This window comes from Setaria italica, chromosome II (assembly GCF_000263155.2).
Source record: "Setaria italica strain Yugu1 chromosome II, Setaria_italica_v2.0, whole genome shotgun sequence".
Taxonomy (NCBI): Eukaryota; Viridiplantae; Streptophyta; class Magnoliopsida; order Poales; family Poaceae; genus Setaria; species Setaria italica.
Window position 1 is genome coordinate 41,813,397 of NC_028451.1, and position 18,071 is coordinate 41,831,467.

Here is an 18,071-nt window from a genome sequence, read left to right on the forward strand (position 1 = left end):
CTACACTAGAATGAAACTACTACGATCACTGAAATTGTTTAGTCCATGAACCCTAGCATTGCCCTGCAGGCTGCAGACCTGGTTGGAATTAGAAATTCTGAAGGCTGCAGGAGGCAACAACCGAAGAGACAAATGGACGCTAGGCTTTGTCTTGCCTCATCCTTTGATACATGAGGAGCCACAAGTTCAGAAGATAAATTCAACACAAATTCGTCAACAGAAAACTAGAGCTATTTTAACTCTCACCACCTGGACAAATGGTGTGAATCCAAGGAGAAGTTTTCTTCGCTGACCTGATCAGGCGTCCACCACTATGTGCATATCTTATGGCCTCGTGGCCGTGCTGTGCTTTCTGAAAGTATATTCCTTTTTTCTGCAAAGCTGGATATTCCAATGAGCCAAAATGACAAAATTCAGGCCTGAGACGGCAGGGTTTCAGATGAACAATGTTGAGCTGGCAATTGTGTGTGTACAACAGTATTACAAGATTGAGAATCTGTGAGCAATTTTATTTTTCATCCAACCGGTAACTCGTAAGCGTTAATCGAACCAACTCACCTCAAAAGCTAGCGCAAGAAGTGAAGCATTGATGATAAACAACACAGAATCAGCTGATAAAAAAAAAGGTAGGATGACCTGAAATAAATATTTTTGCCGGGATGTGCTAGCATTTTGACCTGCTTGAATTTAGTAAGAGGGTCCATGCCTCAACTGGTTCTTTCAGTGACCTCACAAGTCACGAGTGCGGGCAGGGGCGGCATGTTTAGGTGATGGTGGAGGTCAGAAGCTGACTTTTTTTTGGCCTTTGGGCGATGCATCAGAAAGCCAATAATTTCCAGGCGCGAAGCGAGACATCTAGTGCAGGCCTGCCTAGGTCCGGGTGCGTTTTGTCTCTGACGATCGCTATCGTTTATGCCCTCATCATCAGTTGACTTGCATCGGAGCACAGCCTTGACACGCGTTGATTGGCAGCAACGGGAATCCCTGATGAGGCCGGTTCGGAAAGGGCCTCTCCTGTTGGTTGAGATTCTGACGAGAAGCTGGGGGGGGGAAATAGTTTTTTTTAATTAAAAAAGTACAGTGTTCTGGGAAGTGCTTTATGTTTCAGCCAATCCAGTGATGAAGTTTGGAAATGGCTACTACTGACATATGTATCTCAATTCTCAAACCAGAACTGGGGATGAACCTTATGGTTAAATTGGGTTGGAACTGGCCCGGGTTTCGCCTGTTCTTATCGGACTCAAGTTGTTTCGATTTCAAATCCATCGCTGTTATGTTTGAGGCTTGATGATAACATGGAATGGAAGCACATAACCCTCGCAGCCACACTAGCACCGTGGTACCTCACAAGGTCCGGAGTTGAAGTTTAAATGCCTGAAGAAATTTGGAATCGATGGATGGGAGTACTCTGTCTCTGTTTGAAGGGAGAAAAGGACAGACAACTACGTTTCAGATCAGATGGGAGCCCAAAATTCTCCGAGTACCGGAGATCGCATTCAGAGCTCATAATTTGTTCGTCACGTATAGAATTACAGCCTAGATTTTTCTGAGACCAATGAATCTGAAAGTGCTCTTCTTCTGTTCAACGAGAGAGACAGAGAGAGATACCGAGACGTGACTGAAGTTTCCTCTAGGAATGATGTGACCATGTCGTCCATCGTTGTTGGCAAATCTGTCGACTGTCATGAGCTTGAAAAATGCAAAATGGTTCAAGAGATTATAAAAAAATAACCTTGGAGAGGCAAGAAATAAACAATGCTTATGAACATTTGCACGGCCTGTCCAACTAATACTCTCATGACCTCATCAATAATTCCAAAAAAAATATAGGCCGGAGCCAGCCTGCAGGAGCCCTACCAATTTGCCCAGGCACCCAGCCTATATAACAGGCACGCACGTCCCAGGCCAGACGGCCAGCTGCAAGAAGCTCACACCAAGAACCCCTCTCCTGATCTCCTCCCCATCCTCCTCGTCGCACCGTCGCCATTGTTGCTGCCTCGCTACAACGCGGCGTCGATCACGAAGATGCTTCTGCTGAGGGCGCCGACGCCGTTCGCGTACGCGAAGGTGGAGAAGGTGGACGCGGAGGAGGCGCGGCACCTCAGGGCGCAGTACCTGATCCAGAAGGTGCTGGAGGAGAAGAGCCCGCGGTCCCGGCCGCCGGCGCTGGCGCGGGTGAAGGCGAGGATCGGCGTGCGGCTGAAGAAGCTCAGGCTCGCCGTCCGGAGCGTCAGGGTGCGGGCGTGCCGGACCCTGCAGAGGCACCTCAGGAACCTGAGGAGGCTCATCGCGCTCGGAGGTCAGCAGGGATCAGGGGAGCCTTCTTGATGATGCCTCGCTTCTGAAAGAAAGAAAGTCCCATGTTTTTTTTTTGGTGTTCTTGTGTGGATCAAAGCAATGGCTGATAACATCTGAGCTTTTGCTGAGAGGTTTGGGATCACAATCTGTATCTGTTTAATTAGGTGGTGGAAGGAATCATATACATACAAAAAAATGTGTAATAGTAGTAGCAATCAAGCAATGCCACTGTTCAGGTTTTGCATTTTTATGCCATGCGGTGTTCTGGAATCCTGCTCTGCCAGTTCAGCAGAAGTCAGCGATTTCTTATTTCTCCACTAATTTCTTTCCTTTATAATATAGTTTTTGCTAGTTTCTGGTACATTGTATCATGGTCTGATCAATCTTTTTCAATAATCCAGCAATCTCTGTATCCAAGCATCCTCCTTTTCTGGATCTGCTTTTTTTTTTGTGTATTTGTGTGTAAGTGAACTCTGCAGTATGGTTTGCTATCCACGCTGATCTGGAGCAGGATTGACATGATCGATAAAAAAATCTCTCACCTTACCTACTCTTCTTCTATGCAACTCCGAATCTTCAGTTATTTACTTGCGGATAAATTCCACTTCTGCAATAAATAAATTTGTGCTATGTTCATGCATTTTGTGTTTTTTCCTTCATCTTCTGGAAGTTGGTTCAACAACAGAAGCGGCAAACTTAGAAGTCACACTTGTTTTAACAAATACCTAAAAACCAGTGGATTGGAGCATGTGTCCTGTTGAGAGCGAAAGAAAGAGTGTGATCGGTTGTTTATGGTAGAGGAGAAAGTAGATTCCTTGTCTAACTCATCCTGCCTTAATTTTTTGGGGGGCATTGAACAGCTGACCGCACAGTAAACATAAAAGATTTGAAGATAAGCAACTCAAGTTCTCCAGAGTCAACTGCCGATCATCATAAACCGATAGCATCGTCATCAACTTGACAGGAAAAAGAGAGAATGTACTGAATATCAGTCGGAAAGTTCGAACTTTGAACGGCCCAACAAAGCGCTTGATTTCAACGTGTGTGTTTGTCAGAAAAAAAAAGAATGCCTTTTGAATTAGAAATCTCGAATTTTGGGGAGCAACGCAGAAATGGCCGAAGCCGGATGGCATCAGAACCTTCTCCCAGCACTAAACAAGGCGATCGCATATCGATGATTCAGTGGTCAGCAACTCAGCATTGTCAGGAAGAGACTGGACACCCTTTTGACGGATGAGAGCATGTGGCCTGTCCAGTGCAACATGAAAAGAGAGTGACCGGTTGTTTATGGTAGATGAGAGAGCAGATTCCTGGTCCAAATCATGCTGGATCGCTGACCATTTGGCGTAGAATAGCTGAACACACAATGATGATCATCTTGAATCTAAGCAACTGGTCTTTCGCCTACGGCAGCTACTAATAATGATAAAAATGACCTCATCAACTTGGCAAGGAGAATGCAGGCCGTGCTGAAAGAAAAGAAAACCGATGGAAAGTTAAGAGTCTGAAAATGAAACGGTTGACTGAACATGTTTAAAAATGCGTTTGAACTGAAAGTTTATAAACTAAGCTACTCGTGTTCGTGTCTCCCATCGGTCAAGGACATCTGCCAGAAACAGCCTGACTGTTGGAAAGCTCAAGTTCTAATCGAAGGCTTAGCAAAACGCTTGATATGAACGTGTTTTCTTTATATTATAAAAAGATGCTATCTGAATTGAAAATCCAAAAGGAAACAAACAAAAAGGAAAAGGAGAACGATCGGTTTAATTCGAAAGCAAATTAAGCAGCCGGGGGTTGGCATCGCTGACGCATGGCGCCAAGGCGTCAAGCTCACGGCGGGCGGCCATTCTCACGAAGAAACGGCCGAAGCTGCCGGATGGCGTCAGCGCGGCGTCTTCCTCCGGCACTAAACAAGGTGATCACCTAATGACCTTATCGCAAGCCGCCATGGACGATTCAGAGGTCAGCAGCACAGCGATGTCGGGCAGAGATTGGTGGTCGTCTTGTCCGTCAAAGCGGGAAATCTTTGTTTAGATATATAAAACAGTCCAAGCTTGAAACTAATTTCCTTTCAGAAGAAAAACGAGTTAGAAGCGTAGAAACATTTTTATTTGGTTTTTTCAATAATTGCACGGCGCTGAAGTTTGCCTGAACACTGCGATTTGTTGCATGCGGTCTTTACAAGCAGCTGCATGATCTGGTGGGTCGGCTTTGTCTTGAACGCGCCTGTTGAGGTGCATCATGGCATAGACCAATAGGCAAAGACATGTCGTGATGGTCTTAGCATACTTTTGGTGTGCACGGAGATTGCGGATATACCAAAATAGGAGCACCCTTGCTTAACAATTTAATGTGATTTTTTCAAGATTTAATAATGTTTGTGATGTTAAGGTGATTGCTGCAGTTGCGCTTTAAGGGCGTTGTCGAGAACATAACAGCTTACGGTGTGCATGTCACCTGCTAATTCGACACGTAGGCATGATGCTTGGATAAAAACTAAGTTTGCTCATCAGTGTTTAATGTGTGTGCTAACAGGGTGGCTGAGCTATTTAAGTAGGGTTTTGAAGGAAGTTAAGGGCTGGTTTGCATTAAAAAATTATTAATTTTTGTACATACACCCATTAGCCCAATCCCAATAAGGTGGCAAAGAAATAATGAAGATGGAGGGAAAATAGGTTTTCAACACACATGCTATCTTGCTTGTACTATTGCTTATGAAACAACAAGAATGAAACAAAATATTGAAAAAAAAATATATTTCACTCATCAATTAAATGCTCTCTTGCACATGCGGCCCTCATAAGAAAATTTTGATCAACCTTAGGATGGAATCAGTATATCATAGACTCTCATTTTTTTTCCATGGGCTATTGATTGCCTGAGCGTTCTACCAGTAGATTGGTATACTCGAGATGATAATGAAGTATGATTTCCCTTAAAAAGATCAGGCTCCGTTCCAAATTCGAGCTCAAACTAAGCAGGATCCAAGCAAAAGGTAGGACCTCGACCTTCACCCTCATCCGCATGTCTACCCCGTCGATCAGAGATCTAACGGCGATGAACAAACTCCTCTCAAAGGGAATCGGGAGTTCGGGACACCATTGAAATCGTAGCCCATCCGGGCCCGTTACGAACCGGAAGATGCTTCCGGAACAGATTCTGTTGCAGAGGCCCGGCCCGGCCCAATAAAACCCCGACCGCTCCATGAGCGCCTCGTCTCTATCTCCCCGCATCGAGATTCCAAAGCCCTTCCTCTCGCTCTCGCGTGCGCACCCTAGGGTTTCTCCGCCTTGCCGGGGACGCGATGCAGCCGCCGCACCAGCCGCCGATGAACGGGCAGCAGGGCGCGCCCCCGCCACAGGGCTCTGGGGCGCCGGCGCCGCCTCCGCAGCAGCAGGCGCCACCGCCGCCGTACTACCAGCAGCAGCAGCCGCCGCAGTACTACCAGCAGGGGCCGCCCCCGCAGCCGTGGGGCCAGCCGCAGCAGTATCCTCCGCCGCCGCAGCAGTACGCTCCCCCGCCGCAGCAGTACGCGCCCCCGCCCCAGCAGTACGCTCCGCCGCCACCCCAACAGTACGCTCCTCCGCCGCAGCAGTACGCGCCTCCGCCACAGCAGTACGCGCCGCCGCCACAGTACGGGACCGCGCCGGGAAGTGGCGAGATCAGGTCTCTTTGGATCGGAGATCTCCAGTACTGGATGGACGAGAGCTACCTTAACTATCACGCCTTCGCGCCCGTGGCGCCACAGGTGATACTTTTATCTCCCTACCTCCCCGAGATCTGTGAAATTGCGAATCTCAGGGTACACGCTTTTATATAATTGATCTAGCTGTGATATCCGTGCGACTTGGTTGATGCGATGCTCTTATTTATGTTTCCTACCTATTCTGGTTCTGGATACTGTTTGGTAAAGTGTTTCCTTTGAGGGGCTAAGGAACGCATTCATTGCATACTATTTTAATCGAGATGTTAGGTTTTAAGAACCGGAAGCATCAAGCATGCATATCACTATATGGTTGTAGGCTGTAGGCACTAGGTCGTACTGTTCATCATGTTGAACTTCTAATGCTATGGTTCTGTTATGTGCAATTTGCAATGTGTTTCTTATATCATCCAATTGAAGTGTAACATGTTGATTAATTTATAACAAGCTTATATAAAGATTTGTAACACAATAACGTGCTATGCTTTCGATGTTATACCAGGATTGATAATTTGTTGCCAGGTCAATTTATACTCTGTTTGTTTTTGCAACTTTTGAAGTTCAATGTCTGGATTAAATAACACGTTTCTTATAGTGAATCTTAGCTGATCTACTGTTTGTTTTGTGATGGAGAGCATAATCCTTTTGTTAAAATATTTCTTATTGGTGCTAATACGATCAAGTAACTGCAGATTGCCAATGTGAAAATTATAAGGAACAAACAGAATGGGCAGTCTGAAGGTTATGGTTTTATTGAGTTTCACACCCGAGCTGCTGCAGAATATACTCTGATGAACTTCAATGGGCGGATGATGCCGAATGTTGACATGGCTTTTAAGCTAAACTGGGCATCCGCTAGCGCTGGGGATAAGCGTGGGGACAATGGTTCTGATCACACAATATTTGTTGGTGATTTGGCTGCTGATGTTACCGATTCCATGTTGGAAGAGGTGTTCAGAGCTAGCTACCCTTCAGTTAGGGGGGCCAAAGTTGTTATTGACAAGCCCACTGGACGCCCCAAAGGATATGGTTTCGTGCGCTTTGGAGATTTGAATGAGCAGGCACGTGCTATGACTGAGATGAATGGAATGATGTTATCTACAAGGCAGATGAGGATTGGACCTGCAGCTAACAAGAAGAATATGGATGCCCAGCAGACATATGCAACTAATGGTATGTACCTGTTGGACTTCCATAGGTTTTTATTCCCCTTTTCTGTTGTTTCATACTTGCTTACTTAGACATGAGCATCTAAGTGCATCATAGCATCTTTTTGAGAACTAAGCCAACTATGTATTCTGATCTTTTTCACTGTTCTTGCTGGATTTTAGTGTTTTCATAGTCGTTTTCTTTCTAGACAGTCCACCTCAACGTAGCCGGCATTGCTTCTGTTGCTGTAAACAGACATTTTCCTTCCAGCTCTTTCCTTTCTAAGTCTAAAATTGGGATAGCAAACTTAATAAGTAATAAACCTCTAAACAAGATTCGTGTTTCTCAAAGCAGGATGCCATGCCATCTGCATTTAGGGTGGAAATGTCTTCAGCTGTCTCCTGTAATCCATGCCTCAGTTAGGTCAGTGTTTTAATTTTGTGAGATTTTGGTTTAAAGTACCTTTAGAGGGCCAACTATGCTATATGTGTTCTCACTTGCAGACATTACTTTATCTAGACTTATTTCTGGTCTTCCAGTGCTTTTTGTTCTATTTTGAAACTTGCTAGCAGCTCATCATTTTCCAGTACTTTTAATAGTTTATTATATGTATAATTTTCGAACAGTCTGTCATATCTTAATATTCCTTTTTCCCTATTTAGAATTTCTTCTATCCGCATCTAATAGGACCTGTAGCTTATTTTATTTGTTTACTCATTTGCTATGTTGTGGATTCTTTCCAAATTCAACCGCAGTGCATTCTCTTTCTGGTTTCACTTTTCTTTGCTTGTGCCTGCACTCCACCTGCAAGTTATCTGGTTTGTTCCATGCTGTACCATGTTGCAGATTCCATATGCTTTTTCTCTCATTAGCCTGCTCTTAATACCCTTATGTTCTATTCATGTTTTTGCTTTCTAGAATAATTCGAATAATGCTGATTTATGTTTTTTTCTGTTTATCTTTGTTGTGATCTTGCTGACCAAGCGATGCTGTGGTAGATGTTTTCTGCTATAGATTGGGCTTGGGAGGTTGGGGGTGGCATGGAAACACAATAATTTTTTGTTTCTGATTTGGAATGTTTTACCTACACTTGATGCCACAGAAAAAGATAAAAGTTTAAGATAAACTAAACCATTGGGAATACACTTCATGTCTGTGGTGGCGCGCTTACAGTTCGTGATTCAAGAAAAGGTTTTCTAGAAAATAGTTGGGGTGATCTACAAGATGCAGGATGTCATGTTAACCTGAGTGTCTGACTCTCTGTACTGACAGTCGAGCTAGGCCTATGGCAACTTTCTTCTGTTTCAGCAAATTTAGTACATGCAGGAACTAATCTTTGAAGCAAAGATTACTTGCGTTCCTCCTCTGACCACTATGGAATGCTAAGCATTTCTCTATTTCTTTACTCACATGGGCTTCATTTCTTTGGGTTATTAATAGGAATAAGTCCACATTACCCCCCTGAACCCTGCCAAAAGTCTAAGACACAACCCTAATCTATGAAACCGTCTAATGGATACCCTCTATCTCCTCAAACCAGACATCAGGACCCCCCCCCCCCCCCCGACCCATACCAGTCTGGTTTTGGCGTCCACGTCGGCAAGGAGGCCCGATTAAAACAACCCCCTGCCCTGTTTCTCCATCTATCGGTGGTTCTCTCCCCCCTCTCTCTTTCTCTCGCGTCAAAACGAGTCCCGGCTGCCGACCGCTGACCCATACTTTCGGCGAGGTTGGCGGAGGGAGATGGAGAGCCTGGGGACCAGGAGCTTATCCTGGTCGAGCTCCTCGTCGATCCATGGCGTCGGAGATGAGGGGATCTCTTGGGCCCATGTTCCGTCCAGGTGCGGCGCCGCCCGTCTTCTTTGAGTGCCAAAGAAGAAGGCACCGAGATGTATTATTTCTTGAGTGAGCTGACTGTAGGAGGTACTGCAGATGCATGAGACGCCGTGTGGACTCTTGAGCATGAGCATGCTTGAGTTAATGTTCTTGTCCTCAATACACAAGATTTTGTTCCTTGCTTCGATTGAAAAATGGAAGACAAGCAATACAAATAGATTAAAGCAATGCCTGCGATTGAAAAAGGGAAGAGAAACAAATTCCCAAGAATTGCCTAGCAGTCTGCATGAAAGAAACGGAGGGATAGAAGACAAGCGCACAAGCAAAGAAGAGAAAGGAATATAATATTTGCAGCCGCACCGGTGGCCGGCCTTATCTTCTCGACCGACGGTTCTCCCTCCACGGCTCCACCCGCTCATCCAGAGCGACCAGATATTCAGCCGCACTATTGATTGCTTCGAGGGACACGTGGATGACACAGTAGGCGAGGAGCAAGAGGGCGCCGTAGAGCGTGGCCAGTGCGAGCAGCACACGCGCGGAGTCCCCAGTGCCCGCAGCGGGAGCAGGGTGCCGGTGGGGCGCGTGCAAAGGGCCATCGGATGTGGGGGTGAGGGGGGCGAGCGGGCAGCCTCGGCGGCGCCACTGCTGTCGTCGTGATGCGTGAGCGAGCGAGGATTCGGAAGGGTGTGGCGCTGTGCAGGGGACCCTCTCGTGACCCGGCCGCTGCGAAGGAAGAGAGAGAGAGAGAGAGAGAGAGAGAGAGAGAGAGAGAGAGAGAGAGAGAGAGAGAGAGAGAGAGAGAGAGAGAGAGCTACTGAAGGGCTGTGCTGACGTAGACGGACGGCAGATGACGTGGACGGACGGTGCGGATTGAAACTAGCGTGGAGCAGGCTCGGGGGGTTCGTGTGCATGGTTTGCGCAGTTCAGGGGGTTCAGTTAGACAGGTTTGTAGTTGGGGGTTGAATTTCAGACCACTGCAAGAGATGGGGGGTGTAATCTGGACTTCTTCCTTATTAATATGTTAGGTTATTATTTTGTGCTGAAGAACAGCGGCATTATGGGTCTCCAGTGTTAAATATGTTAAGTTACTATTCCTAATCAGTTTGCCCGCTTTGTTTCTGATGGTACCTATATGTGTTGTACTTGCAGGAGCATACCAGAGCTCTCAAGGAAATCTTTCGGAGAATGATCCCAACAATACAACAGTGAGTAAACTGTTTTACGAAAAAGAAAAAAACTAGGAATTGCTGTTACCTTATCTTCCAACTATTTTGCAATAGGTCTTTGTGGGTGGGTTAGATTCCAATGTAAATGAGGAGTATCTAAGGCAAACTTTTACTCCTTATGGAGAAATTGCCTATGTGAAGATTCCTGTAGGCAAGCGTTGTGGATTTGTTCAATTTACCAGCAGGTTCATAAATTCTTGAAGCTCTTTAGCTGACAGCTGTGACTTGATATCTGTAAGCTAATTCTTTTTTGCTCGATTGGCTTGCAATACTTTTAGGTCATCTGCTGAGGAAGCAATCCGTATGCTCAATGGGAGCCTGATTGGTGGGCAGAATGTTCGGCTTTCTTGGGGTCGTAGTCCTCAAAACAAACAGGTATTGTTTGGAAAGTAGAATCTTAGCTTTTGTTGAATGCTTGCTATATAACATTGACTAACCTGAGTTAATCACCTTAGGCTCCCCAGCAAGATGCCAACAGCCAGTATAATGGAAACAACTACTATGGATACCAACAGCAAGGTTATGAAGGTTATGGCTACAGTGCACCCAATGCACAAGACTCAAGCGTGCAAAACTACTATGGATACCCTGGTTATGGCAACTATGAGCAGCAACAACAGCAGGTGGCAGCACCTCAGCAGCAGCCACCGCCAGCACAACCAGCACAGGAGGAGCAGCAGCAGCAGCCTCCACCACCACAACAGCAGCAGCCACAGCCGCAGCAACCCCTGCAGCAGGTAGGATGCCAACAGTTGCGTGTCCCCTTAAGTCTTATGCCTAGAGTTGAACCAGGAAAATAAGCAACATTGAAAGACTGTCTACTGAACCATGAAAGAGAACTTTGTAGACAGTTCCATTTTGTGATCCCAGAATTTGTTGCACTCCATGTTCCTATGTCAGACTTTCTGTGGCCGATGAATAAACTTTGTTGCTTTTATTCTGCAGTGACGAACACAGCGGGGATGATTGCTTTGTGCACTTTTGGAGCGCTATCAGCTATCAGATTAATAGTGTAGAGTTACAACTGCAGTTCACTGCACCTCATGAATCATTCCATAGATTAGCAGTTATGTAGTTGCGTGGTCGTGGTTGAACCTGCTCTTAGAGACCAATGTTAACTATGATGGCACTCCTGATGTTTCTTTTGAAGATCTTAATTATTGAAGTATATTGTGCGCCTTTGAGATTGATGTTTTGGTTGGATCGTTGGTCAGCTTTCTTTACGTCTTTAGATATGGCCTTTTTGCGCATGTTTCCATGTTGTAGGTTGAAGTTAACGTGACCTACATACATTCCTATCACAGTGATGCTATATAACCTCCCATCTATTCAATCATGCGTCGATGCGTCGTTTATGTTATGAAAAAAATTGAGTTTCCTGTTATTGCTTCACCGGTTTGCTACTATTGGCGTGAAATCTGAGGTGACTTCGTGATGACCGTGCATCACAAAACAAAGGACAATAGTCTTTATATGAATGATGAAAAATCGGCTAGCGGCAGGTAGAAATCAACCTTTCGTTACCGCTGTATTTGCATAAATTTTGACCACAAAGTTTAGTGTTATGCATATATACTGTTGTGACATGCTTATACTGCTGTTCATGCTCTTGCTATAATTGAAAATAGCAACACTTTGTCCAGAAGCTTATTGATCTGAGAAAACATGTCATTTCCACTTGTCAGTAAGATTTAGCCGCATTGCGTAAAACACATTCATTAGATTGCAATGGTAGTCATTTTCCCATCGTTTTCAATTCAGAAAAAAAAGCCTCAACTTCTTAGGTCCATATTTCTTTTACAATTTTGGGCCGACAAGGCAGGTTACCACTGTTTTCTCTTAATCCCTGGATGTGCTAGATATGTGGGATAGTTCCCAGAAAACAGAAAATAAAGCCACGACACGGTCAAAATTTCACCCTCCGGGGTGGAGCTCACTAAGCTAGGCAACCACCACTATGGCAACACACGCCATCAGTTTCCAATTTAACTGTGCATTTTACTCAGGAGCTTCAGCGCCAAGGCCTCCTGCTGAGCTAGAACGTCACCATCCTTCACAGTGTTATCATCTTCATCGTCGTCCTTGAAGTACCTCTTTTTGCCCTTGCTAGCTACGTCTCTGCCTCTGTCTGACTCTGAGCCGCTGTCCTCCTCAGACCCGACTTCTGTCTCCTCCTGCCTCTTGCGCTTCAGCTTCATCTTCTTCTGCAGCTTCTTCTCCCGCAAGCTCTTCTTATGTTCGAGCTTGTCCTCCTTGTCGTGCTCCCGCATTTCTCTCAACATCTCTGCGTACCGCTGGGAAACTGGAGCAAGAGACAATAAATAAATACGAAGTTAGAGTTCACATCATTCATGCAAAACTATAGGCAACATAGAAACAGGGACAGAACAGACTTTTATCCTTGTGAACCACAGGTTCTAAAGCCACTTCTTCAGCTAAAGATGCGAGAGGTGGGATGATGTTGCCCTCATCATCATACTTGACCCTTGTTCCCACTGGCCTGTGCACATTTATCTTCAGTTTCTTCTTTTTTAAGGGCTTTCCAAGTCTGTCAAGGATAAATCATTAGCATGACTTCAACAAACAATAACTGGAACTAGACATTTGGTAGCCTGAAATTCATAGGGCAGGAGGAAGATGAAGAGTTTGAAAAATGAGTTGAAGGGTACATACTCGGTAACTTTCTCTGGTTTTGTATCCGTATCTGTGGTGGGCTCCTTGGGGCGAAGGACATCATCAAGTCCATCATCCATATTAGCATCTGCAATGGGCTTCTTGGGATAAAGGATGTCGTCATCTCCATCATCCATAGTCAAATCACTGTTGACCTGTGGATTGATGATAACTTCAGGTTTGGAGCTGGATTTGATCTGTTTCTTATCAATATCTTCCATATCCTTCTTTGACACATTCTTCTTGTGGCTTATGAAGCGGATGGTGGGTGTAACAGGCAGACCAAGTGAAGCAGCATACGCAGCAAACTTCTCTGCAGAGAACCTGCTCAGGTCGAACACCTTTTTGTCTTTCTGGAGATACACTGACTTAAGATATGTAACAAATGCCCTTTTACCCAATTGCTGCAGATTGGGAAATTTAACCAGCACCGAGGCTATATTCTGAGATATCTGCTCCAGTTGTTCTGCCTTTGGCTACATCAAAGCAATTAAGACAATAAGTGACAAATTAAATAAGAAACGCATCAGATGAAGTATTTTAGATAAAAATGCACCGGTTGAGCAGTTCTATGGTACAAACAACTGTCAAATTTCTGTGAATCAAACCAAACTCGTTCGATAAGCGTGTCTTAGCCTTTACTGGCATAGATCAACCATAACCAGTTATGCATTAAAAACAGAAAATATTACTGCTAACCTTCCGTATGTGTATAGGTATTTTGCTTTCAGTAGCCTTCAATTTTTCAAGCATTGCTTCTTCCTCAGGACAAAGGAACATAAGCGATTTTCCTTTCTTATTGTAACGAGCTGTACGGCCAACTCTATGGATGTAAATATCAATGCTTTCTGGGCAATCAACCTGCAAGTGCGACAGACAGGTTACAGCATGAGAAATAGAGCAAAAATAGTCGTGCTAAAATAGTGGCATACCTGTACCACCCAATCCACATTATTTATATCCAGTCCTCTAGAGGTTAAATCAGTTGAGAACAGAACTGAAGTGGATTCATTGAAATCTGCAACTATGGCCTGCTGTACTACATGTGTCATCCTTCCATGGATACATTTCAAAGGAATACCAGGGCGTAGTTTCTTAAAAATTTCAAAAACAAATTTAACCTGCACAAATCCAATATTGGAAGAAATTTAAAAATTCATTTGTAGATCAATAAGACTATGGAACACTTTACTCTTCAGAGGAACAATAAACGATTACCTGCTTGACACTAGATAAGAAGACTATTGTCTTAGAATTTAGATGCCTTTTAATGAAGCTCCAGAGCATATTTAGCTTCTGTTCAAGAGGAACAATCATGGCATACTGCTCCAGAGTATCTGGGGTGGCTGTTTTAGCTTCATCATGCACACTTATATATTCTGGATTCTTTAGGCTAACCCTTGCAAGGTCTTTAACTGACTTCGTTTGTGTAGCGGAAAACAGTAAAGTTTGTCTAACTCTGGGAATCTGAGAAATGATAGCATCAACCTGACTTTTGAAACCATGATCAAGAATTTGATCTGCCTCGTCAAGCACCAACATCTGTTTCCCATATGAAAAAAAAAATCAAGAGCACTTTAGATTTTCTAAATCTCCAAATTTGGCATTCACTATTATCATAGAACAAGATATGCCTGGTGACCTGGAGCTGTGAACAATCGAAATTGGGAGTTTCATTGAAGTGCTGGACTAATCGCCCAGGTGTGCACACCAAGATATTCAAGCTGTTGATGTGTTCCTTCTCTAGCTCAATACCCTTGCGCTTACCAACAATAGCACCAGCACTAAAGTTATGGAACTCCTCGACATCCTTGATCACTTCAAAAATTTGCTGAGCCAAATCGTTCGTGGGGGAAAGAATAATGCAGCCCACACCATCCTCTGGACCCCATCTCTCTCTGTACAGCTTCTCTATAACCTGAAAAAGGAAAGAACGTGACAAAGTAAGCTCACAAGGAATCTTAGCTGCTATGGTCAACCACACTTCTTTGTAGGGGGCAATCGACATGCAAATATGATGATTAGACAGGCAGAGTTTTACAGGCATCAATTTACAGGGGACAGTTCATAATCCTCAGAGCTGAAAAAAATTGAAATTCTGATAGCAATCCATAGTCCTAGGACCGTTTCTACTTCTGCTTCCCTAACACCCGAACTTTAGGGATCAATTTAGCAGTGGACTGAGCCTTACCGGGATGACGAAGGCCAGGGTCTTGCCGGAGCCGGTCTTGGCCGCGCCGAGGACGTCGCGGCCGCAGAGAGCGTGGGGCAAGGCGGCGCGCTGGATCTCGCTCATCTCCATGAATTTCTTCTTCCGCAGCGCGTCCTTGGTCTTCTGCGACAGCGGCAGCTCGTCGAACCGCGTGCACGCGCCGTACTCCGGGTACTCCCCGGCTGCCGGAGGCGCCGGACCCGCTCCGGCGGATTTCGAGGGCGGCGGGGGCTTGGTGCCCGGTCGGGGTTTGCCGGCTTCGATCCATTCGTCGAGGAGGGCGATCTCGTCCTCCTCCCTGAGGCGGGTCTGCTTCCCCGCGCCGCGGCGCTTCGGGCGGCGCATGGCGCTAGGGTTTTGGGTTCCGGGAAGGAGGGGCGGAAGGTTCTAGAAGGCGTGCGGCTCTGGTGTTACCGTGCTAGGGTTTTAGCCGGGGCAGGATTTGGGGCAGCCGATAAAAAGAGGTTGGTTAGGAAAAACAATCGCTTTTGCTTGTTTTGCTAGAGGTTCTCAATTTTTTATATGAGTTTTGTCCATGTGCACGAGCACGAGTCATCCGTAATGGTTTAAATATGCTAAGCTAGAAACACAAAATTCGTACCGTCAATATCTAAATTTGTCTTAGATTCTCGTTCAAAGTATAGAGATTTTCCGGATTGCATAATCACTTCTCTAAACTTGTCCAAATATTATCTCTTCAGAGACATTCGATAAAACTGGTTCAAATGTTTAGATGGGTCAAAGTGAATCCAATTCAGCTTCGACTGTCTATGTGACGAGCCTACGTGGTTTGAAAGGTAGTTCATGTTCTTAAAGCTAGTATTGGGAAAGTTTTCTTATTTAGTTAATTTGATTTTTTAGCCCTTCAATTTTCTATAATACTCCCTCCGTTTATTTTTTATAAGGCATGATGCGACATAGCACGGTCTTCCAGGTTACTTTTGACCATTAATCTATCTTATAATATATTATTTATGGTTATAAACTTATAATGAAAAGTACATTTGATTACAAATCCAACCATTTCAAGTTTACATCATAAAAATAAAAAAAATATTGGTTAAATTATTGGTGAAGGATAGCAAAGTTTGAATCTTAATATGCGCGTACGCCTTATAAACATAAACGGAGGGAGTACTGTTTATTTACTTGAAGCTCCTAAACTTGCTTTTTAATGAGGATTTCTTAGAACTCTGGAGGTGTTTAGATTTTTTTATTCTTTCAACTAAAACTGTGTTTACAAAATTAAAAAAAAATAAACATGGTCATAAATCCATGCTGGCGCCACAGTGGCACGCCACATAGGCAATCAAGGCTTATTTGGATTGGTTTGAACCTACTTGGAAATCCAAGTTCCCAAACACACAAATTGAAAACCTGTGGACCTAAATGAGAATTCAAAAAAAGTTTAACTACCATCTTTTAAAATTCACTCAAATGGAAAATACCAAATATGAAATATGGTTAGAGAGTACACAGATATGCTTGTACCAACACGCGGGAGCCACAGATTAATTTGGATACGACACTGACATCTTACCAGCTTGCTGACCACATGTTCATTGAATCTATCCAAGTTGCCCTTCGGCCGACCTGCGAGGCTGTGACGTCACCAGCAGAACCAAATTTTTCTGCGCTGCGGTCTGCGGGGGTGCATCTTTCTTTTCATCTTCAAGGAAGCTCTTTAAGAAGAGGTTGCATGGATACGAAGTTCAAATTATTTGCGATGAACGTTGCTATCGCAAGTGAAATGGATTTGACTGGTAAAAATGCCTCCGATAGCTATGTGAGTGTGGGGGGTAAAAGTAAACTGGTAAAACGCCGTGCCCGGCTCGTGCGGTCTTGCCGGCCAAAGCTCACGGGCAAGATATTTTGCAGGCAAAAGCGCCTCTTCTTCGTTGAACAAAACACACACGCCTGCCTCTTTATTTCGTGCACATGGGGGCCGCACATGCCGACCCACCCAGCCAACTTGGAGCAGCAACTTGCGCCCAATTACGTGCCAGTGTCGCGCGCTATTTAAGGGCAAGAAGAGAGTGACGGCCGATTAAGCCACCATAAACGGCAACGAAGATTTCCTCTCAGCCTGAGCTTCATCGCCATGGATTACTACTACCCAATGGAGGAGGAGGTGGTGCACCAGCAGCAGCATCCGGGACTCAGGGCGGCGCAGTTGCCATGGCAGTGGCAGTGGCGCCTCTTCTCCCTGCTCTCTCCTCCGGCGGCGGCAGCGGCGCAGCAGCCGCGCCGGCCGGCCAACCATGTCAGCTGGGAGGAGACCGCCGCCGCGCACCTCTTCTCCGCCAGCCTCCCGGGTAAAAAGCAGGAGCTCCCCCTTGTTTTCAGCTTTAGTTTCGTCCAGCAACTAATTAAGCAAAGCTCTCGTTAATTAATTTGGTTCTGGTTGTTATTACTATTAGGCGTGCGCAAGGAGGAGATCAGGGTGGAGGTAGAGGACGCGAGGTACCTCGTCATCCGCACGGAGCTGGACGGCGCCACCGCCGCGGGCGCGGAGGGAGACGGCGGCGCCGTCGGACTGGGGAGGAGGAGCTTCGACAGGAAGTTCCGGCTGCCGGGGATGGTGGACGTGGACGGCATCTCGGCGGAGTACACCCACGGCGTGCTGACCGTGACGGTCCCAAGGATGCACACCCGGGCCCGGCCCGTCGTCGGCCTCCTCGGCGCCGGGCCGGCCGCCGACTCCGCGGCCCGGGCCGCCTGAATGAAGTCGATTTTTACATTATTATAGTAGCTTTCTATTAAAGATTAGTATCGTGCTGGTGCTTTGCTACAGTCAAAACGAATTTCCTCTATGCATTAATATTTATCTTAAAAAATTATTTGTGCATTGATTTTTATCCTAAAAATATTTATAACAGACATATAGTCATGGAATGCATGTGCATTCCCTTAAACTAAAGTACATAATGAAGTACAAATTATGTTAATAGAAAAATGACTACCGGATAATTCA

At 45.3% G+C, this 18,071-nt stretch overlaps 3 protein-coding genes across 4 annotated transcripts; 2 read left to right on the forward strand and 1 right to left on the reverse strand.

Annotated features, from left to right (window-relative positions):
* Nucleotides 1-5,533: 5,533 nt before the first annotated feature.
* LOC101758190 (polyadenylate-binding protein RBP45B) lies at nt 5,534-11,402 on the forward strand. 2 transcript variants are annotated; one of them, XM_004957808.3, is made up of 7 exons: nt 5,603-6,046; nt 6,694-7,174; nt 10,136-10,191; nt 10,267-10,397; nt 10,491-10,587; nt 10,668-10,949; nt 11,158-11,402. In XM_004957808.3, the coding sequence occupies exons 1-7, from the start codon at nt 5,603-5,605 to the stop codon at nt 11,158-11,160; spliced, it is 1,494 nt and encodes a 497-aa protein (XP_004957865.1). In that variant the 3' UTR covers nt 11,161-11,402. The 2 variants fall into 2 exon arrangements, with proteins under 2 accessions (XP_022680187.1, XP_004957865.1); XM_022824452.1 differs by lacking the exon at nt 11,158-11,402 and having other exon boundaries at nt 5,534-6,046; nt 10,668-11,111.
* Nucleotides 11,403-11,912: 510 nt separating this feature from the next.
* LOC101759006 (DEAD-box ATP-dependent RNA helicase 32) lies at nt 11,913-15,550 on the reverse strand. Its single transcript, XM_004957809.3, has 8 exons — nt 15,077-15,550; nt 14,528-14,803; nt 14,104-14,427; nt 13,818-14,006; nt 13,585-13,746; nt 12,886-13,361; nt 12,606-12,760; nt 11,913-12,514 (listed from the first exon to the last, which is right to left on the reverse strand). Exons 1-8 carry the CDS (start codon nt 15,440-15,442, stop codon nt 12,198-12,200), a joined length of 2,265 nt encoding a protein of 754 aa, XP_004957866.1. The 5' UTR covers nt 15,443-15,550; the 3' UTR covers nt 11,913-12,197.
* A 1,443-nt stretch (nt 15,551-16,993) lies between these two features.
* On the forward strand, nt 16,994-17,945 carry LOC111255650 (18.8 kDa class V heat shock protein). The gene is made up of 2 exons (XM_022824480.1): nt 16,994-17,412; nt 17,518-17,945. The coding sequence occupies exons 1-2, from the start codon at nt 17,199-17,201 to the stop codon at nt 17,817-17,819; spliced, it is 516 nt and encodes a 171-aa protein (XP_022680215.1). The 5' UTR covers nt 16,994-17,198; the 3' UTR covers nt 17,820-17,945.
* Nucleotides 17,946-18,071: the final 126 nt, after the last annotated feature.